The following is a 21,701-nucleotide window of genomic DNA, read 5'->3' as shown; positions in this document are numbered from 1 at the left end:
CAATTCAGACATAGGATGAAATATCATGCAGCCGGATGTATTTGCGAAATACACATTTACACAGATGACTAATTTACAGGCAATGGACAAGCAACTTGTTTCGGATTAAAACACGGAGGTCGATTGCGTTCTGACTGTAAATAAACCACTCTAGAATTTAAGTGGAGGACAGCCATCCTGTCTGGGCAATCTCAGCTTGATTTGCCCGCGTCAGAGTGTGATGGGTGTGCTTACATTTGCCAAAATGAATTTAGCCTGGGGGTGAACACAACATGTTTTGAAAAGAACTGATTCCAACAAGCTAGTTGGCAATACGTCATTGAATTCTTGTTCAGAAGTATTTCCAAACTTTTACCAATCCCGCTTCCCCCAACCCTCCCTCAGACAGGGGAGAATGCAGCAAGACCCCAGGCTCTAACTTCATTTAGGGTAACAGATATGACTCTTTTTCAAATTCAGTTCAACATTCTTTTGATACGCACAAAGCGTTCATTGGACAAGGAACACTATTTCTTTGATGAGCTTATTTGATTCAAAGGAGCCATCATTCAACATCATTCATTCATTCATTTCTTGTAGACCCCAGACAAGGTGTGTCTTGTGGCTAGAAGTGCATACAGTAGTTGAATAAGTTGCTATGGAAATGAATGATGATTGTATTATGTGATACTATCACCATGTATAGAGAGCAAAGTAGGGGACCCAGACAGCTTCCTTATGCAACTCCAAAACAAAAGTCCTATTTCTGTGATGCATGATTACAAAGACTAACGTACACATTCCTCCCTTTATTGTAATGAATGTTTGGAATTGTATGTAAACACAGAGACTGACCCAGTTCCTAGAACCAAAAACACTGCGTCAGCACAAACTCTTATACTTCAAAATAGAAAATGATCAGCTTTATATGCAGTAGCTTAACATATGAAAACAACAACCTGTGAAATACAATTCTGCAATGACATGAATGTACTGAAACGGATTACACTTGTGTACTAGAAATATCAGAAATGGCTCTTATTGTAGAAGTGACGAGTGACCTAGGTATTAAGGTGAGTAATTAAAGATTTAAAAATGGTGCCAATCTATAATGTTGTGTCCAATGGTTTAAATGTCTAATGTGACATTTTGAAACTTAAATCAAGCATTTTCCTTATAAGATAAGATCAAATGAACTTTATTTATCCCTGTGAGGAAATTCTTTTATAGCAGCAACAGTATGCCAAGCAGTATACATCATTTGCATGAGAGGAAGTCCTCTAATCCTTGTATTTATAGATACATCATAAATATGCTGTACGAAATAGCTTCAATGCTTGATATGAGATTCAAATGTGTTTCATTCTGGGTGTGGGGTGTGTTTTTCAGTTGTGTGTTTGTGTGACATTATATTCCCAGCTGCTCTATGTGTCAGAAGCCACAGATTATATTTAGACCCGGAGCTAAACTGGAAAAGTCCCCCAGCTGAGGGGGACTCAGACTCATGATGACACAGGGAAACTTTCCCTGACACACTAACGCATGTAATTTGTGTTTTGCAGTCAGGCCTTGATAATACCCTTCAACACAGCTTCTTGGGAACTCACTAATCACTGTTTGGCTCTTCATAGAGTCCTTCATAGAGTCCTGCATCAGTTACAGTTACAGTTACCGTGCGCTTTCAAGTCATCTGCTGGAGTCTGTTGTATCCTTTTATAATGACTGTCATTATTGTTTGTATTACCACCATTCCATTGTTGTTATCAGATAATGCTGCAGAATAAGGTCATAGTAGTGTGACTTGTAAAGTTTAGGGAATTAATTGCCCAATAACCATCTGTCAAGTCAGCAATGATTAACACTAGCGTAACAGGAAGTATGGGGTGAAAAGAATGCCATTTTAAATTAGATTAAATCAAATTAAATAATAAACAAACTCGAGTTAAAGGTTTTCCTACATCAGTTTTATTTTCTACAGAGATAAAGTGCTTGCACACATTGGCTGATTAGAGTCTTTTCAAACGTCCTGCTCTTTGCAAATAAGAACAACATATATAATAATGATATTATAGAAAAGGAGCATTTGACGTTCCGCTGGTCATGTCTAGTTGATTAGATCGAGGACATTGAAATCCTGTCCTCTGTATCTCTGTATTGTATTGCCCTGGGGGGAGAATACATTCCACCATTTAAAAAAGGAACTCTATACTCAGAATCAAGTTTTTGTAACTAATGTAGTTTTGCTGTATCTCATAAGATCTTTATGTTAAACTAGCCCTAGTTGAGGTCTGGTATATCAACTCAACGTTGAAAAGTGGACAGCCAGTGACTGTGGAAGCAGATCGGGTTTAATTTTCCATCTCAGTGAAGATGATTTGTTTTCTATTAACCTTTTAAAAGAAATTGAAAATATGCAATAGCCTAGTATGTTAAGTACATTGATATTTAACATTAACAGTATAAAAGGCTTAACAAAGGCTTTTAATTCTTGGAATTGTATTTTTGGCAGTGTGGGGAAACCTTTGAAACACCATCTTTGTGTTTGGACATAAAAACAAATTCAGATTTTTTTGCTGCGTCATAGATAATATCGCAGCTCCGACGACCTGCATTCAACAGGCCCTTTATTTTGAAAGGCATAAACCTGTAATTTCCGCTTCATCTTGTTTAGCTTGATGCTAGCTGGAGGGTGGGTGTGTTTGTCTTGGAGCCTGTGCAGCGGAGCCGGTGAGGAGCGGGCACACACCGCTGCGGAGGAGCTGTCAGCGGAGCAGGTGGACTTTCTCTCTCTGGTACCCCCGTTCAGGTCCCGGCTGAGGGACACGGTGGCGAGGATAAACCGTGAAATATTAGTAGTTCTTCGTGTCTTTGAGAGGTAATTTGACAAACCTCACCATGACTTCGGTGTGGAAGCGGCTTCAGCGGGTCGGAAAGAGAGCATCCAAGTTCCAGTTTGCTGCTTCATTTCAAGAGCTGACGATAGAATGCACAAAGAAATGGTAAGTAACACTTGTAGCTTGAATAGTTAATATGTGTTGCGTTTTATAACAAAAGGAAACCCTTGGCATGCCGTTTATGGGGAGAGAACGTGATCGCATAGGCTACTGGCAAAATAGTACAATTTCTAAGTAATATACGCCACAGAACAACATGGCATTTGAAGGATATATACCCAGTTCATCAGTTTTCAAAAGTACAAATCTACATGTTTTTTTCAGTTTTTCTCGTTATTCCATCATTATTACCCACCCGCCACTGTTTACACTAAGGGGCGGAAGCAAACATCCATACAAGTTTAAGCTTTTCATAAAAAAACACGTTTTGTAAGGGCTGTTCACGTGTTCTGCGTGCCGCTGCATGGTTTAGTATAACAGTGCCAGACAAGCGGAGGCTTTTGGAGGCTTTTGCCACACAATGTGGTTTTTTTAAATAAGGTTTTAATGCAGCCTGGTGCTTTATTATCATCTAAATATGGAGGCACACCTTCAGATGGCACGCCCCATTACTTCCGCATCTGTTTTTTAAATAAATAAATACTGAGTCTATTTAGTTGTTGCCATGTAGGAAGGATCCTGACTATGGCAGCCCTTCATGCTGAATACAGTGGTGGGAGAAATGCTTTACTATAGTAAAGTAGAAATACTAAAGTGAAAGTCCTGAATTCAAGATGTAGAAGTATTACCAGCTAATTGTACTTAAAGTATCAAAAGTAAATTATTATGTACCATGGCTGTTTTGAAAGTATTATATTATTATGGAATATGAAATTATTCTTTATTTTAATTGCTTATAAATACATGTAAGAGCAGTTACATTTTGTCGTATGTTAATATTAAGACCATTTAATATTTTGTTTAGTATATTGGTAGTAGTGTACTGCATTATATCATATACAGATGTCATGTGTTTTCATATGTAAACAGTCGCTGGTAACTACTGGTTAAATAAAAGTAGGGCACTAAGAAGTAGAATAAATACTTCCGAAATGTAGTGGAGTAGAAGTATAAAGAAGCTAAAATGGAAATAAAGTACAAGTTTGACAAAATAGTGCAGTACTTGAGTAAATGTACTTAGTTACTTTCCCCCACTGCTTGTAGGAAATAGTGTTTTTTAAAATCTAGTATCAGGTGGGGAAAGGATGTGGTCATCCACACCGTCGTAGAACAATAAGAGCATGCAAACCTCCCCTTCAGTGCCATCCCACAACTGATCCAATGTTTCTGACTAGTCACCATTCCCAGAATAACTGGTTAGGGGGGGGGCTGGGGTTCATATTCCTCCCCCGTACTGAAGAAGAAGAAGAAGAAGAAGAAGAGCCTTTGCTTACCCCCCAGGGGAAACTCAGTTTTTCACTCTGTTATTTTATACTCAAATATGCACACATTAGGTCTAAATACAGATATGCACACATTAGGTCTAAATACAAATATGCACAAACATGCATTTTTATGGAGAGATGTACAATTTTCCCAGTGCCAAGGAGCAGTTTGTGGGTGGGGGTTCAGTGCCTTGCTCAAGGACTGGCTCCTCTCTCAGTATCACACTGGTTTTGTTGGTCCTATCGGGACTTGAACCCATGATCCTTCGGTTCCCAAGCCAAGTCCCCACAGACCGAGCTACTTCCCTGAAGACGTACTGCATTTTACTGCTATGGAGCATTATTCTCACCCAGTTTTCATCATTTGTATTTATTTAATTGTTTTGATAGTTCAACTATAACACAAATCTTGAATTGCAATTCAAATCAAGTCCAACTAACCCTTGAGATGTTAGCTTTGTGGGTCCCTGGGGCTATTTTCTAGCTTTGCCCTGTTGGTAGAGACATCACCAATGTGTCTTTTTATATAACTCACACATTGGTCAGTCAGTGTTGTTTGTCTGTCACAAATATTTTGAAAATTAATTTAAAAAAAATGGCAACATATTCTTAGCTTGTGAGAATGTTTATTTTTGTATATTTATATAAGTATAAAATGAACATCTTAAGAGTTAAGACTGTTGACAAAACCAAAAACACGGTGTCGGATGAAATCTGTTAGGGGTGCCTGGGGCTAACTGAATGTATTACCCACCTGCACCATCCGGGCAAAAACTGTGAAATAGTTTGAGACATTTTAGTTTTATTTTGAAATTGTGTGAGCAACAAGAAGATCATATTCAGTGGCACCTTTTAATACTAGACTGTTGTTCATTCATCCTATATTTAGTTGGTTACCAAAAAAGATATTGAGGTTCAACCTAACCCTGATAAAAAAGGCCTGACCCTAACCCTTGCTTTGTCATTTTGGTCATGCTCACAGTCGGATCAAACACTTGATGATATCCACACCCAATGTGGACCAGAGTCCTGAAGAACAACCATATGCTGTTAGTGTATTAGCTGTTGGCCTGACTGCTTCACTTTTGGCACTGTAGTTCTTTTAATTCCATTATTATTACTCATGATGCAGTCAGCATGTGTTTCCAATCCTCCAGCCCTGGCTTGTATATTTGCCTCACTTCCTGTGACTCGGTTCTGTACCAGCCAAGAGGTTTCACACACACGACCAGTATCAACATGTCGCTGCGAGATCCCGTCACAGGGTTGTGATCCACAGGATTGACACACTTGTTCTATGCTTTTTCTCTGCTATGCTGTGCCCCATGGCCTACAATAGTACATTATATTACACACACAATGGAAAGGGAAGCAAGATAGTCTATGATATTGAAATTGTGTATTTTTTAAACAAGGTCTGGAGTGATCTTTGAGGTGAGCTTTGTTAGGGTAGGTAGATGTTAGTAATGACGTACGTACTCTTGATAAGTCAAATCTATGACTTACTCAGGTATAGTAACCTGAAAATGAACATAAAAGGGCCACTTTTTAATTCATATTTGTATTTGCTGGCTCTACTGTTCCAGTAGCAGTGGTCTTTATTTTTCTCATACTCCAGTGGACACGGTGGCGGGGATAAACCTTCAATATTAGCAATTCTTCGTGTCTCTGAGAGAGCATCCAAGTGTCTTATACCACAAATGTTTTATATCTTAAAGGTGCGGTAGGTAATTCACTTCAGAAACACTTGTTATATTCCATGGAATGCTCTTAACATCCCGATAGCAATGAATATCTGAAGTGCTTTGACAATAAATACATTAAAAAACATCATCTGTGGAAGCCGTGGTGCTGTAAAAAGCACGACCAATCATCTGAGCCGGCTAAAGTAACTGGATGGCCTACCTGCCTGTCAGCCTTCCATCGGGGCACACACTGATCATTTTGATAAAGAGAGATACTTGGATAAATATGACAGTTAGCCATAGCAACATTTTGTGAATATTGTGATACTATGCGATTACTTTTAAAACAAAGTAGCAATTCTTACTGACCACTTCATAATTGATATCATCATAATAATCATTGTTATAGGAATATAATACTTTTTTATGAATGTATCTTATTATCTAATGATGTTGAGGACAATAATGACTTAACATAGCATATGTTAGCCTAAACATTGAGAAGTTGTTTTCATCTTTAAAATGTCCTGCCAAAAATATGTATTTATGTTATGTAACAAAAGATTATGTTTGCCAATAATATTTTAAACTCTTATATAACTCATTTCACGACATGTCCAATATCGAAGTGGCTATTGGTGGCATACTACCTTATTTTGTTTTGTAATTTTGACATAGTTAGTCAAACTTTGTATTAACCTTCTCCTTATTATTACTAGTATATCATCATTTGGATTGATGAAGTCACAGTTTATTTTAAAGTGTCCAATAATTATGATTTAACCCAAGTATTGAATCAGTCCTTACATTTAGTCAGATTGCTTGTCTTGGCAGTATTCCATAATGTTGCAATGTTTAACATGAATAGATAGAGATCACACGGTGCCCCAGTCCTATTGGCTACTGCCAGTCTTGGAAGACTATTTGGTTTGATAACAATAACAAAGGTGTTAAAGGAATGGTATGCTCATGACACTCATTTTTAAATAATTATCATCCGATAAAACAGACCAGTCTCTGCCAGTCTTTCTTTTTTTTTTTTTTTAATCCGATGACATTATCAGTGATTTTAAACTGATTATATACCGAAATAACATCAACACTGTGGGCGCCGCCATTTCCCGGATGTGACGTAAACCATGCGTTTGGTTTTCGAGGACACGTTGATCTCCATGTTATTTACTGTAGTTTCTCTCTTCAAATATGCCTCACTGTATCGCAAAATATTGCCACAATTCTGATAGGAACAATCCACGGAATGCTTAGTTCCATCTGTTGCCAAAAGGTAAGCGTAAGAAGTACATTCAGAGGCAGTGGCTAGCGAAATGTGGCCGGCCCGAACCGAAAGATTCACAGGCTCATGTATGCAGCGAACATTTCAAATTTCCGGACGACTACTCTGAGAGTATGATAAAACATAACATGGGATTTATGGAACAACCATTACTTAATGGAGATGCAGTACCATCGGTCTTTCTGGTGTCATCACCGACCAGGGCACCAGTTCGGCCAGTTGAGAAATCGCCCTCTGCAAGTGTGAAGCGACGGAGGAGCAGAAGTAGGTCTGCTCCTTCGGTACTGTTTCCGACTTCCACGCAACGTTGATGAGACGTGTCAACCATGACAGTCCCTCAACACCCAGAGACTTCAGCATTTCTGGGCGGATCTCACCCACCCCGGGGCTTTGCCACTGTGGAGTTGTTTGACGACCTCAGTGACCTCCCCCCGGGAGATTGGCGTTGATCCCCAGTCATACTCCAGCTCTGCCTCTAACATAGAGGGCGGAGTTGTCGGGTTCAGGAGTTCCTCAAAGTGTTCCTTCCAACGCCCCAACACTCCATCAGTTGAGGTCAACAACGTCCCATCCTTACTGTACACAGCTTGGATGGTTCCCTGCTTCCCCCTCCTGAGGTGTCGGACAGTTTTCCAGAACAACTTTGGTGCCGCCCGAAAGTCCTTCTCCATGTCTTCTCCGAACTTCTCCCACACCCGCTGCTTTGCCTCGGCCACGGATGAGGCTGCTGCCCTTTGGGCCTGTCGGTACCTTGCAACTGCCTCGGGAGTCCCCCGGGATAATCCCTGAAGGCCTCCTTCTTCAGTCGGACGGCTTCCCTGACCACCGGTGTCCACCAGGAGGTTCGAGGGTTACCGCCCCTTGAGGCACCTAGGACCTTGAGACCACAGCTCCCCGCCGCGGCTTCGGCTATAGAGGCTTTGAACACCGACCACTCTGGTTCAATGTCCCCAACCTCCACAGGAATGCCCGAAAAGCTCCGCCGGAGGTGCGAGTTGAAGGACTCCTGAACTTGGGCCTCCTCCAGACGTTCCCAGTTCACCCGAACTACACGTTTGGGCTTACCAGGTCTATCCAGAGGCTTCCCCCGCCACTCGACCCAACTCACCACCAGATGGTGATCAGTTGACAACTCCGCCCCTCTCTTTACCCGAGTGTCCAAAACATACGGCCTCAGGTCCGATGATACGATAACGAAATCGATCATGGACCTTCTGCCTAGGGTGCTCTGGTACCACGTACACTTATGAGCATCCTTATGTTCGAACATGGTGTTTGTTATGGCCAATCCATGACTAGCACAGAAGTCCAGTAACAAACCACCACTCCGGTTCAGATCAGGGGGGCCGTTCCTCCCAATCACGCCCCTCCAAGTGTCTCCATCATTGCCCACATGTGCGTTGAAGTCTCCCAGCAAGATTAAAGAGTCCCCTTCAGGAGCCCCATACAGGACTCTTTCCAGGGTCTCCAAGAAGGCCGTATACTCTGAACTGCTGTTGGGTGCATAAGCACACACAACAGTCAGAGTTTTCCCCCCCATAACCCGCAGGCGTATGGAGGCGACCCTCTCGTCCACTGGGGTAAACTCCAACAACGAAGCACCTAACCGGGGACTTGTGAGTATCCCCACACCCGCCCGGCGCCTCACACCTTGAGCAACTCCGGAGAAGAATATAGTCCAACCCCTATCCAGAAGTAAGGTTCCAGAGCCGACGCTGTGCGTAGAGGTGAGCCTAACCAGATCCAACTGGTACCGCTCCACCTCCCGCACAAGCTCCGGCTCCTTCCGCCCCAGAGAGGTGACGTTCCACGTCCTCAAAGCCAGCTTCTGCCGCCCGGGTCTGGTCCGTCGAGACCCTCCGCTTTCACTGCCACCCTTCTGGCAGCGCACCCGACCCCATCGTTGTTTCCCGTAGGTGGTGGGCCCGCGGGACGGAGAAGCGGAGGTGTTGCCCACGTTGTCTTTTCGGGCTGGGCCCGGCCGGGCTCCATGGCAAGCCCGGCCACCAGACGCTCGCCGACGAGTCCTCCTTCTGGGCCTGGCTCCAGAAGGGGATCCCGGGATTCCTCCGTGCCGGGTATCCTCACTTCTTGGTTTTTCTTTCATGAGGTCTTTTGAACCAATCTTAGTCTGGCCCCTTGCCTGAGACCAATTTGCCATGGGAGACCCTACCAGGAACACAAGGTTCCAGACAACACAGCCCCCAGGTTCATCAGGGCACACACACCTCTCCACCACGGTAAGGTGCTGGTTCTTCAGAGAAGAACTTAAATGTGTTGCTTAAAATAATGCTTCTTCATCCAGTCTGTGACACTGAGTGTTGCACGGCCAGATACGGCTCAGCTGACTCAGATCAGGAGATATATGATACATTATGAAGTGATGTGCCGCGGACTGTACTTAATGTACTCTGATCCGGTTACTGATGTTGTGGCAGATATTTAAGTAAGCTTTCTTAACGCTAATGTTCTAATAGTCAGACTGCTCTGAAGATGGAGGTGATATTCTATTCATGTTCACGTTCACACAGTCGCTGATTTTTGCCGGCCGTCTTTCCTGCAACGGCAGCTTTTCTGTATTTCCTTTCTCCTGTGATATGACTTGATCGCTTTAAACTCCGCACACTGAGCTCTGATTGGTCAGCAGGCGGTGCTTTCACTGAGTTGATCTCTTAGCCTGCAACCCAACCTGCTCCGGAGCAGGTTAGCCGCACAGCATCAGTTACCATGGAGATCTAGCCTGCTAAAAAGAGAACCAGCGTCGTAGGACCGGAAACCCAGAGTTTTCCCTGAAGTTAGCCGCTAAGCCAAAATCCTGCTTCGTAGTACAGGCCTCTGGTTCAGGGGGAGTTACACTCTGGATCTATTTCTTAACAACAGTGTATTCATCCACCCCGTGCCTCTGCACAGTGTCTCTGACTAAGTCTTCATTTGCCAGACAGTCTTGTTTTGGCATGATGGTGAAAAAGCTGGCACCCTCACAACCCCCTTTTTAAACGACACAAGATACAACATGTTTATCGGGGGTGTTGGGACTTTCTCGTGTGCTTCTTTGAACAGAGGCTCGGCCTGTTGTTTCCACCAGAGACAGTCTATGGCCGGCTCTGCTGTGATTGGTCAACTGCTTAGAAATGTTCCACACCTTAGCATCACGTACAATGTTTTGGAGCGCTAGCCAATAGTCGTGCGAGTGTTACAAAGTGATGTTATTATTTGTTGTCCTCATTGTGTCATAAGGATATATTTCTTCTTTAAATCAGCTCCTGCAGAAGATTCTAAAATGAATAAACACTACAGTAATCAAAAATAATATTATTTTTTACACAATTATTGAAGTATTTTTGAACATTTGGAGTCCGGTGCTCCACCCTCTTTACACTTCCATTTATGCATTCTATACTTTAGTATCTCAACTTCTATGAATATTTGGTGATTCTCTGTATGCACAGCCCTTTAGTCTCTTGCCCTATTATGGGCACTGGTGGGAGGTTGACCTAATTAGGATGAAATAGCACACTCACAGTTCGAAACACTTTCTCTAGAACACACCTGAATGCAATAGGACGAGATTGGTAAAGGAGGCTCATTCATTGTGCAGTGGTGGAAGGTAACTGAGTACATTTACTCAAATACTTGATTTAAGTTATATTTTGTGTGGTTTGTACTTTACTTGAATAAGTTAAACGTCTACTTCACTTCCTCTTAGAGGGAAATATTGTACTTTTAACACTTTTTCATAAGAAGCACGATGTGTTTTGATGATTTAAACAATACTTATCTACTCAGTAGTAAGTAAGTATACATAATTTGCTCCTCACTAACAAATATAAAATATAACTCGGGTGACTCATGATCACAGTCTGTACGTCTGGGTTATCTATGACAAGAATGTGTGAAATGTGGATCAGCTAGTTCCTTTTACTGATAAACAAAAGTCACCTACCTCGAAGTACAAGTATTCAAAACAACTGGATGATCAACAACTCTCATCACACCGTACAGCATTCCATCATAGGATGAAGCTTAAGCCCTCATCATTCAAACTGACGGAGACACACGTTGTGTAGCCATCAGGCGAGTGGTGTAAAGTAAGTAAGTACATTTACTCAAGTTCTGTTCTTAAGTTCAATTTTGAGAGACTTTTACTGTACTTGAGTATTTCAACATGTTGCTACTTTGTACTTCTACTCCACTACATGTATTTAATACCTTTAGTTACGTTACAGATCTGGATGAATGATGGTAAATCTAACCAAGTGTTGAATCAGACTTTAGTTCCACCTGGAGTAAATCCACCAGCTACCCTGCAGTCTACAAAGTACTTCAGACTAGCTGCACCTTCACCAGCTTGGAGAACACTTTCATGATCAATCATTATAAAACATATCATATATATTATTCTGAAATGGACCAATCTGCACAACGACTACTTTTACTGTCTTTCACTATATTTAGATGAGAATACTTTTCTACTTTCACTTGAGGAACATTTTGAATGCAGGACTTTGACTGTGACAGAGTATTCCTACACTCTGGTACTTCTACTTTTACTCAAGTACAATATCTGAGTACTTCTACTTTTACTCAAGTACAAGACCTGAGTACTTCTACTTTTACTCAAGTACAATATCTGAGTACTTCTCCCACCTCTGATATTTATAAAGAACACTTATTTTCTTCACTGCCAACATAACATTAAAACCGTTATGACAGTTAGCATGGCTAGCGTTAGCAACAACTGTTTCGTGATTTTACCGTGAAGTTATGTTTTGTTAGCTAAGTGTGAACTCTAAGAAACTCAAATACTGGGTAGTTTGAAATGAAAGAGACCTGGTTAAAGCTTGGTTCTTGCTTTAGTTCCTTGACAAAGCACACGATGACACCTTGGACGAAGGACTTTAGGCAATTTGTGTCCGACTGTTCAATGAGCACTGCACGCACTGGTACTTCTACGTTTACTTAAGTACAAGACCTGAGTACTTCTCCCACCTCTGGGGAAAGCTTAAACACACTTATACTTCTAACCAACACTTACATATGTAGCCACCAGGTCTCTGTGAGGGTTGGTAAATGATATGTGTTCAGTGATTCCCGCAGAAATGAAATATACTTTGGGGGAACGACTCGAGATTTATTTTTCTCAATTCTTGCATTCTAGTGAATTTTCATAGTAACACTGCACTTCAGACAACCTACAATTGGTGATTAAGTCTAGGTCTTTAAGTGTTAAACAGCTGAGAGCAGTCACTGCTGTTTTTTGTGGTCTTCTTTCACACACACACATCTTACCAAGTACATACGTACATACGTGGAGGTGCTGTGGAAGGATGTGGGGGTGGAAAGCTCCACAGAGCTGGCCGGGTGTATGGAGGACCGTGAGGATTGGCGAACCCGTTGGCAAACTCGTCTAAGGACAACCTAGTAGTAGTAGTCCTTGATTGGCTCAAGTTCACACCTTTTTAGGGGCGGGGCTAGTGATGTTGTCCCGGGGATGCTTAGGAGTTGATAAAGGAGATAATCCCACTGACGTCATCATTTGATTCCAAAAGTGGGTCTGGCCCATAGAGGCAGTTTACCAGTATAATGGCTCCCCCCAAAGTATAATTTATGGGTGGCTCCCCCCAAAGTATAATTTATGGGTGGCTCCCCCCAAAGTATAATTTATGGGTGGCTCCCCCCAAAGTATCATTTATGGGTGGCTCCCCCCAAAGTATCATTTATGGTTTTTTAAGTTTTTTTTACTCACTGAGCACTCATTGCCACCAATGCAAATGCAAATGAGTGCTCACTGAGTAAAAAAAAACAAAAAACACACACATTATACTTTGGGGGGAGCCATTATACTTTGGGGGCCCCCCAAAGTATTAACATGGGAATCACTGGTGTTCTGTATTGAGAAGCTGCACCCTGCACACACTCATCCCCTCTGCTGAGCACTGGAACACTGCACCCGGAGGCCAGCCTGTTGCAGCAGCCCAGGATCAGCTCTGTGATGAATACAGCAGCAGGTGTAGGATTGATACTAAGCCTGTGTGAAGTTCAGAGAGGCGGACGTTGTCATCTATTTCTGTTCTCTATCTTTCACTGTCACTCCTCTCTCTCCCACATACACACTTCGAGACGTGCAACATGAGAGGGAGGCCCAGCTCTCTAAAGGCCAACTGACAACATGGATTCCGTCCTGTTGGGAGTGAGGCTGCCCGTGTTGATCATTCTATATTCTTGCCATTCGTTTGTCTTATTTCTAATTCGGGCTTATGAGGATGCGTCTCTTATTTGGTATTTGTTTCTATCCGTAAGGTTAAGTTGTACTCGCCAAAGAAATAACTATGCATTCAAACAGAATTCTGACTTTAATATCAGAACAAAAAGAACTACATGTGGCCCTAATCCTCTTCTGTATTAGTGCAATATGATTTATAGGGATGTAACGATCTATCGAATATCGCGGTAAATAAATGTCTCAATACCGTCGTGAGACTGACAAAATCTACCGCGATCGAGGGATACAACATGTTTTTACTAACAGGACACATTCTAAAGGTGGGAGGATTGCACTTTATATTAACAAAAGTTACAAAAGTATATCCGTCAGTAATATGTCTTTCGCTGTAGACAACATTATGGAATGCATAACAGTAGAAATGTAAATGAAAACATCTAAAAACCTTCTGATAAGCTGCGTGTATAGAAAACCAGGATCATGTATTGACTAGGGCTGTCAAGTTAACGCGTTAATAACGCAAAAAAAAATTAACGCAACTAATTATTTTAACGCAATTAACGCATGTGTATTTTTTTCCTCGGCCGCCCCGTAGTTTCAAAGCGCATCGGGTTTAAAATACCATCTACAAGCTGATGCTGACAGCCCCGCTCCTGCTTCCCGCTTGAACCACACTTCCACGCTCACCGGCAGGCACCGACTGGCCATCGGGAGGACCGGGAGGGTGTGTGTGTGTGTGTGTGTGTGTGTGTGTGTGTGTGTGTGTGTGTGTGTGTGTGTGTGTGTGTGTGTGTGTGTGTGTGGCCCGAGCGAGCGAGAGAGAGACCTTACGTGCATTGTTGTTGTTAGCATCTGGTGCTAGCTAGCTGCGCTAACGGATATAAGGAGCTGTTTAAATGAAAACAGAGGAGCGACATTTCGTCACAACTGCACCGAGCACTTTACTTTATGCAGGAAGCAGACAGCGGGACATTGTACGAAAAGTCACACACACACACACACACACACACACACACACACACACACACACACACACACACACACACACACACACACACACACACACACACACACACACACACACACACACACACACACACACACACACACACACACACACACACACACACACACACACACACACACACACACACACACACACACACACACACACACACACACACACACACACCATTTGTATTGTATTATTGTATGAGAGAGGTTCCAGGTTGTTGTGTTTAATATTCATGAGAATATTTGTCATTGTTCAAATGATAATGAACATTAGCATAAAGCATATTTGTCCGCTCATATGTTGATAAGAATATTAAAAACTTGAAAAATATTCCTCTAAGGTACATTTAGAACAGATACAAAATGTGCGATTAATTTGCGATTAATCGCGATTAACTATTTTAATCGACTGACAGCCCTAGTATTGACACATTTGAGAAAAAGCTAGCTGAACTTTATAACTACACAAGCAGCAAGAACATGCTCTTTGTATGTGAGATTTTAACATTGATTTGCTGAACCCACAAGAACACAAAGCAACTACAGAATGTATTAATTCTATGTATAGCAACAGTTTATATCCTACAATCACACGACCAACCAGAATAACATCACACAGTGCTACACTCATTGACAACATATTCACAAATGTTATGGATAGGAATAAGTGGAATATTAATCAATGACACAAGTGACACACCTGCCAGTCTTTGCAACAATACAGAACTAGGATCAAAAAAGACACCAGAAAAGTCACAATTACAAGACACAAAACACCAGAGTCTGTTCATTCTTTTAAAGAAGAATGATCTAAACAAGACTGGAACAAAGTGTATGTACCAGATGCAAATGAAGCCTATGAATCATTTCTACATATTATATCAGGGCCGTATGAAAAATATTGTCCTCGTGTAAAGAAACAAGTGAAACAAAGATATGTTGAAAAACCATGGATCACTAAGGGAATATTAAATGCATGTAAAACGAAAAATGAATTATATAAAGACTTCTTAAAGAATGGATCAGTTGAGGCTGAACAAAAATATAAGACATACAAAAACAAACTAACAAAGATAATACGATGTAGCAAAATGGATCATTACAACAAATTATTGGAGGATAACAAAATAACATTAGAAACACATGGAATGTATTAAATACCATTATTAAAAAAGGAAATGGAAAGGCACAATACCCAAACAGTTTTCTGTCAAAAAACGATACAGTAGTTTATGACATGACCTCAGTTGCCGAAGATTTCAATAAGTACTTTGTCAATGTTGGTCCTTGTCTAGCACTGGTCTAATACTGGTTGTAGTGATGGTGTTGAAAGTAAAGATATATATGTGAAGGAAACTATATTCTTAAGAGGGACTGATGAAAATGAAATTATTGACACAGTTAAAAAACGTAAGAGTAAAAGGTCTGCAGACTGTCATGATATTGACATGTATACAGTTAAAACATTATTGAATGTATAGCCACTAACTCACATCTGTAATCAGTCAATACAAACCGGTGTATTTCCAAATAAAATGAAAACTGCTAAAGTCATACCAATACATACATCTGGAGATAAACATGTACTGTCAAACTATAGACCAATTTCATGGCTCTCACAGTTTTCTAAAATACTGTAACAAATCTACTGTACAAGACTAAATGACTTCATCACCAAACATAACATACTCTATGAACAACAATATGGTTTCAGAGCAAACAGAACTACATCATTTGCAGTTATAGAATTTATGGAACACATTACTAAGGCAATAGAAAAGAAATAATATGCAATAGGGATATTTCTGGACCTTAAAAAAGCATTTGACACGGTTGACCATGAATGATTAATTAAAAAACTACAGAGATATGGCATTAGAGGTGTTGCACTATCATGGCTATCCAGCTACCTACATAACAGGGAACAGTATGTTGAACTACAAAGCCATACATCACAACTACTGCAGGTTACATGTGGGGTGCCTCAGGGCTCAGTCTTGGGGCCATTACTATTTATTCTGTATATTAACAATATTATGTGAAGTATCAAAAATGATTAAAACCATTCTTTTTGCAGACGACACAAGTCTACTCTGCTGTGGGGACGATTTAGAACAGCTATTGGTCACAATGGAGAAGGAACTGAGCAGACCTGTACAATCCCATTTGTTGTTATTTCTTGTAATTGTAAAAGTAATTTCTTTCTGATTGTTTTGTAAAAAAACAAATTAACAAGACAAACATGTCGCTGATGACGATGACCTAATGTTTTATAAGAAAAATATATGTTAGAGGGGGTAGGACCAGAAACGTTTTTTTAAGCTTCTTCTTGCCCCTGTTGAACATGACAGAGACTATCTGAGAATTATTATTATTTTTTTGTTGTTATTATTGTTTTTTTTGTACTTTGTTATAATTATTAATTTGAGTGAGAAAAAAAAAGGAAAAAAGAGAATATATATATATATATATTATTGTTGTATGTTTTTGTTTCTGACATGTTCAATAAACTGACAAAAAAGAAAAAAAAGAAAAGCACAACCAGTAACCCTACAAGCTGTCATCACTACCCTCCTCACTGTCTTCCTCACTGTCTTCCTCACTGTCTTCCTCACTGTCTTCCTCTCTGTTCTCCTCACTGTCTTCCTCACTGTCTTCCTCTCTGTTCTCCTCACTGTCTTCCTCTCTGTCTTCCTCTCTGTTCTCCTCACTGTCTTCCTCTCTGTCTTCCTCTCTGTTCTCCTCACTGTCTTCCTCACTGTCTTCCTCTCTGTTCTCCTCACTGTCTTCCTCTCTGTCTTCCTCTCTGTTCTCCTCACTGTCTTCCTCTCTGTCAGACATGGTAGCTGATGATGTAGGTCTACTTCTTTCTCTCTGGTTGAGTCTGCGATTAGCTGCTGGTTTTGGGTCGAAGGTCTCTGTTGTCATCTTAGACAAGTGGATGTAATCAAATAAGTATGTGAACATAACCAATAACCTACCATAGCCAATAACAAATTAATGTAACTTATTTTATTTGTGTTGTTCATTCATATCTTATTTTACCTTAACATTTATTTATTTATGCTTTTTTTTATCTCCAGTTTTAAAGGATATGTCTGGTTTACTGACCTATAGTATACATTGGAATGATTTCAAACCTGTTTATCCCAATAATTATAAAGGAGTGCCTTGGAAATATGTGTTTACATCAATTGTGACCAAACTGTTTGAACTTAGACTAAAGTGAACTATCTAAACACTATAGAGTCTTTACCTCACTGAGCTGTAGTTATCAGCCTCTCAGTCTGACAGGAGAGGACTCTCCCTCCACATCATTGGAGAAACATCTTCTTCTTATATCCGTTAGCGCAGCTAGCACCAGATTCTAATAACAACAGCGCCGGTACCGGGCAGTGCGCCCTTCTCTCTCTCCCTCGCTCACTCGCATCGTACAGGGCGAATGAAACGTGTAACCGGGGTGAAAAGGGTGTTACATTTACTTAATTATGAATGTCGTTACATCAAGGCCGAAAATTAGGATGAGCACCAACGGTCACAAATGTTTTTTTCCCTCCCAGAGCTGTCAGCGCGGCGCCTCCCCAGATCTGGCGCCCTAGGAGAACATCTATAACGCCAGTGCTACGGGCCGACCCTGAGTTCATATGCAACTCGCAAATATCTTTCTCTCTCTCTCTCCTCTCTCCTCTCTTTTCTCTTCTCCCTTCTCTCTCTTCTCTCTCTCTCTCTCTCTCTCTCTCTCTCTCTCTCTCTCTCTCTCTCTCTCTCAATTTTGGTACGCAAATGTGCCTTTTTTCAAATGACCCGGTGCTCTTTTTTTGGCGGAGGTGCACCTGCGCACCTGGGCACCAGTTATGTGCGGCCCTGTTTATATCTCGCCCTGTCAATAAGCCTCACCTTCTTGGCAAACACTGTATTGTTTTTGAAGTGGCGGAGAGACGATGCACAGTTTGACCCACTGCTGTCACCCATGGCCAAAGCATGTCTCTCTGTCCCAGCAACATCAGTACCAGCAAGAGAGTTGTTTCCACAGCAGTTTCTAGTGTTGTCAGTTGCGGCTTTCACACCAGCGCTTTTCAGTTTCTAGCTCCGAGCGGGAGCTTTTCTGGTTCAGCTCCGGTTTCCCTTTTCAGCTCCCGCTCTGTGCACACCGCCCACTGGCGCCCCAGAGCTGCCCTTGCTGCGTCATGACGTCACCGTTTACATCGCTGATTTGCCCCCCAACGGCAGCCATTACGGCAGCTCACAACAACAACAACAACAACTGCGTCGGGTCGATGCTCGTGTTGCTTTTAATCACACGAAGCCAGAATAAATTGAATAACGACTTCTCCAACCTTATGCTTTGCTCCAGAGTGCCGTGGTTCATTGTTTATTAATGTGTTTCTGGGCATGTACCGACCGCTGCAGTGCTGGCTGCTCTTCCACGGGAGTGTATTCTCCCGTTAGCTCCCGGTTAGCTCACACTGCAGCGGCCGCTCTAAAGTATTCACTGTCCGACTCACACAAGCAGCTGATGCATATCCCCAGTTCCCCTTAGCCTAAGTGAATGTGTGTCAGTCTGAATTGACACTGTTTGGTATCACAACGCTGTTATGAAAGTTTCTCTGGTATAAAACGGATGATGTTGGCATAGCAACCGAAGCTAAACTGACTACTTGCATCCGATAGCTGCAATAATACAAAACAACACGTCTGCCTCTCTCCACAATGATCGATAATGAACGGATGGTCAAAGTAAGGTACAAATAAACAGAATCACACGAAGCCTGGTTAGTGTTGCCTGACTTTATAAAGTGTGTTTATAGGCACTACTGCTTGTAGGCAGGCATGACAGTCGACCCATGGGAGGTGGGTTTAGTTTCCTGCACGCCTCGACGTAAGAGAGACGTAAGCGACGTCACCTCTTAGCTCCAAAGCTCTTGCCTCTGGGCCGACAATTTTTTGGAGCTGGAAATGAAGCGGATTCCGGAGCTAAGAGCCGGCGCAGCTCCGGTGTGAACTGGAAAACCCGGCGCTTTTCAGGCTCTAGCTCCGAGCCGGAGCTGAAAAGGCGCTGGTGTGAAAGGGGCAAGGAGACTCAGTGTGCGTGCTTGTGACTCAGCTGGAAAGCAGTTGACTCCTGACCGCAGGCTCTCTGGTTCAACGACTGAACAACACGTATTTGTTGTTGTTTATAAAAGCTACAGCTAAATGAGATAATGTAGTTAATAAATGTATTCTTTGATATGGTTTAGCCTTTCTCCGGCTACAACATGGTTAAGTTTACGAATATTATTAAGGAATACAAATCCCTCTTTGCAATGTTTACCAGTCTCCTTAGGCTTTTCAATCACAATCATTCAACTGGAATAAAAACAATATTGTTAACATGAAAATATGATTTAATGTTCGTTGTTTAGAGTTATTCTAAGGCTTTACTCAATGGGAACTCGGTATGAGATAGAGCACACTGTTGAGATGTCCAATCTGCCTGTTGTACACACTTTGACCAGCAGGGGGTTTGTGTTCAAATGAAGCCCATGATGAAGCCTCATGGGATGAACCCTTTTGAGAACCAATTGGCTGGAAAGCTTCATAAGGCTTCATCTCGCCATCACTACCGCTAACCGACTTACCAGCTTACCAAAATGTTTCCTCACACTGGGAGCCTCCTGCTCCCTCCATGTGCCACACACAACTGAGCAACTCTGTGTGCTTTGTCTCCCTTGAGGGGGTGATTAGCACCAGGTGTGAGGTCTCCACACCTGCTCCCAATACTGCTTTGGAAGAGGGTGGAGCCACCTGTTGGGAATGTAGGTGCCTCCCACTACCCTGCCTCTCAGCCCCTTAAACACCCCCCCCCCTTCAGTTCTGGCCTAGGTGAGGCGACCTTGGTCCGCAGGGCATCTCTATGGGACAGGGCATCTGCATTCCCATGCTTGGCTCCGGCTCTGTGTACGATAGAGAAGTTAAACTCCTGTAGTGAGACAAACCACCTTCCTACTTTAGCGTTTGTGTCTTTTTTATTTGCCATCCAGATCAGTGGGGCAAGATCAGTTACCAGAGTGAAGTGACGTCCCAAGAGGTGATACCGGAGGCGCTCAAGCGCCCATTTTATTGTTCCCTTGTGTTCAGCTTCCGGCTGATGTACATGACTGGGTGTTCCTCACCGTGAACCTCCTGGGATAGTACTGCTCCTATGCCCACCTCTGACGCATCCGTCTGCACAATCATCCCCCGGCTGAAGTTTGGGGTCACCAACACCGGCCGTGCGCAGAGAGCCCTCTTAAGTCCCTCAAAGGCGTGTTCAGCCTCTCCTGTCCACTTGACCATTAGCGGCTGTGAGTCTCTGGTCAGGTCTGTAAGGGGAGAGGCTACTGTGGAGAAGTTTGGGATGAAACGGCAATAGTAGGACGTCAGACCCAAGAAGGTTTTCACCTGTTTCTTTGTTGACGGCCGTGGCCAGTCCTGGATCGCCTGAACCTTCCTTTCTTGTGGTCTAACGTTGCCCCGCCCAATGGTGAAGCCCAGATACTCGGCTTCCTCCAGTCCAAGCTTGCATTTTCTTGGATTGGCTGCCAAGCCCGTCCTGCGGAGAGATGCCAGCACTGCTGCAAGCCTTATGAGATGGCTATCCCATGAGTCACTGTGGATCACAACGTCATCTAAATAGGCAGCTGCATACTCACGATGTGGCCTCAGGACCTTGTCCATCAGTCTCTGGAACGTGGCTGGTGCTCCATGAAGCCCGAAGGGACGCACAGTATACTGGTACAGCCCTGTGGGGGTGGCGAAGGCCGTCTTCTCTTTTGAGGCTGCTTCAAGTGGGACCTGCCAATACCCTTTCGTCAAGTCCAGAGTGCTGATATACCTGGCTTCCCCAAGCCGATCAATCAGCTCATCTATCCTGGGCCTAGGATACGCATCAAACCTGGAGATTTCATTCAATTTTCTGAAATCATTACAGAACCTGTTGGTTTTTGTCTGGCTCGCTCGGTTTGGTTAGGCCTTATTAGGCCCGGCTCACTTTAATGCTGCGCTTCCATTACAGTTTAGGAACTGGGGTAGTTACTATAGTAACGCAGTGTAGGCGGAGCCGTGACGTCATCTTCAATGAGCGCCCCAGAAAAACAACACAGCCGTTAGCCGTTAGCCCTCAGAGCTCACAGCTCCTCATATCTGTTCAGAAACTAGACAGAAGTGAAA

At 42.5% G+C, this 21,701-nt stretch overlaps 1 protein-coding gene across 3 annotated transcripts in view; it reads left to right on the top strand.

Annotated features, from left to right (window-relative positions):
* The first annotated feature begins 2,405 nt into the window (after window positions 1-2,405).
* The window catches only part of ehbp1l1a (EH domain binding protein 1-like 1a), a 31,552-nt gene continuing 12,256 nt past the window's right edge, over window positions 2,406-21,701 (top strand). For 2 of the 3 annotated variants that reach the window (XM_034105488.2, XM_034105487.2), the window contains exon 1: window positions 2,406-2,978. In XM_034105488.2, coding sequence (XP_033961379.1) covers window positions 2,875-2,978 — 104 coding nt within the window. In that variant the 5' untranslated portion in view covers window positions 2,406-2,874. The remainder of the gene's footprint in view (window positions 2,979-21,701) is intronic. The other variant, XM_034105489.2, reaches the window with a different exon arrangement.

The sequence above is a fragment of the Pseudochaenichthys georgianus genome, chromosome 18 (genome assembly GCF_902827115.2).
Source record: "Pseudochaenichthys georgianus chromosome 18, fPseGeo1.2, whole genome shotgun sequence".
In the NCBI taxonomy this organism is placed as follows: Eukaryota; Metazoa; Chordata; class Actinopteri; order Perciformes; family Channichthyidae; genus Pseudochaenichthys; species Pseudochaenichthys georgianus.
This window is presented reverse-complemented; position numbering and strand designations above follow the sequence as displayed.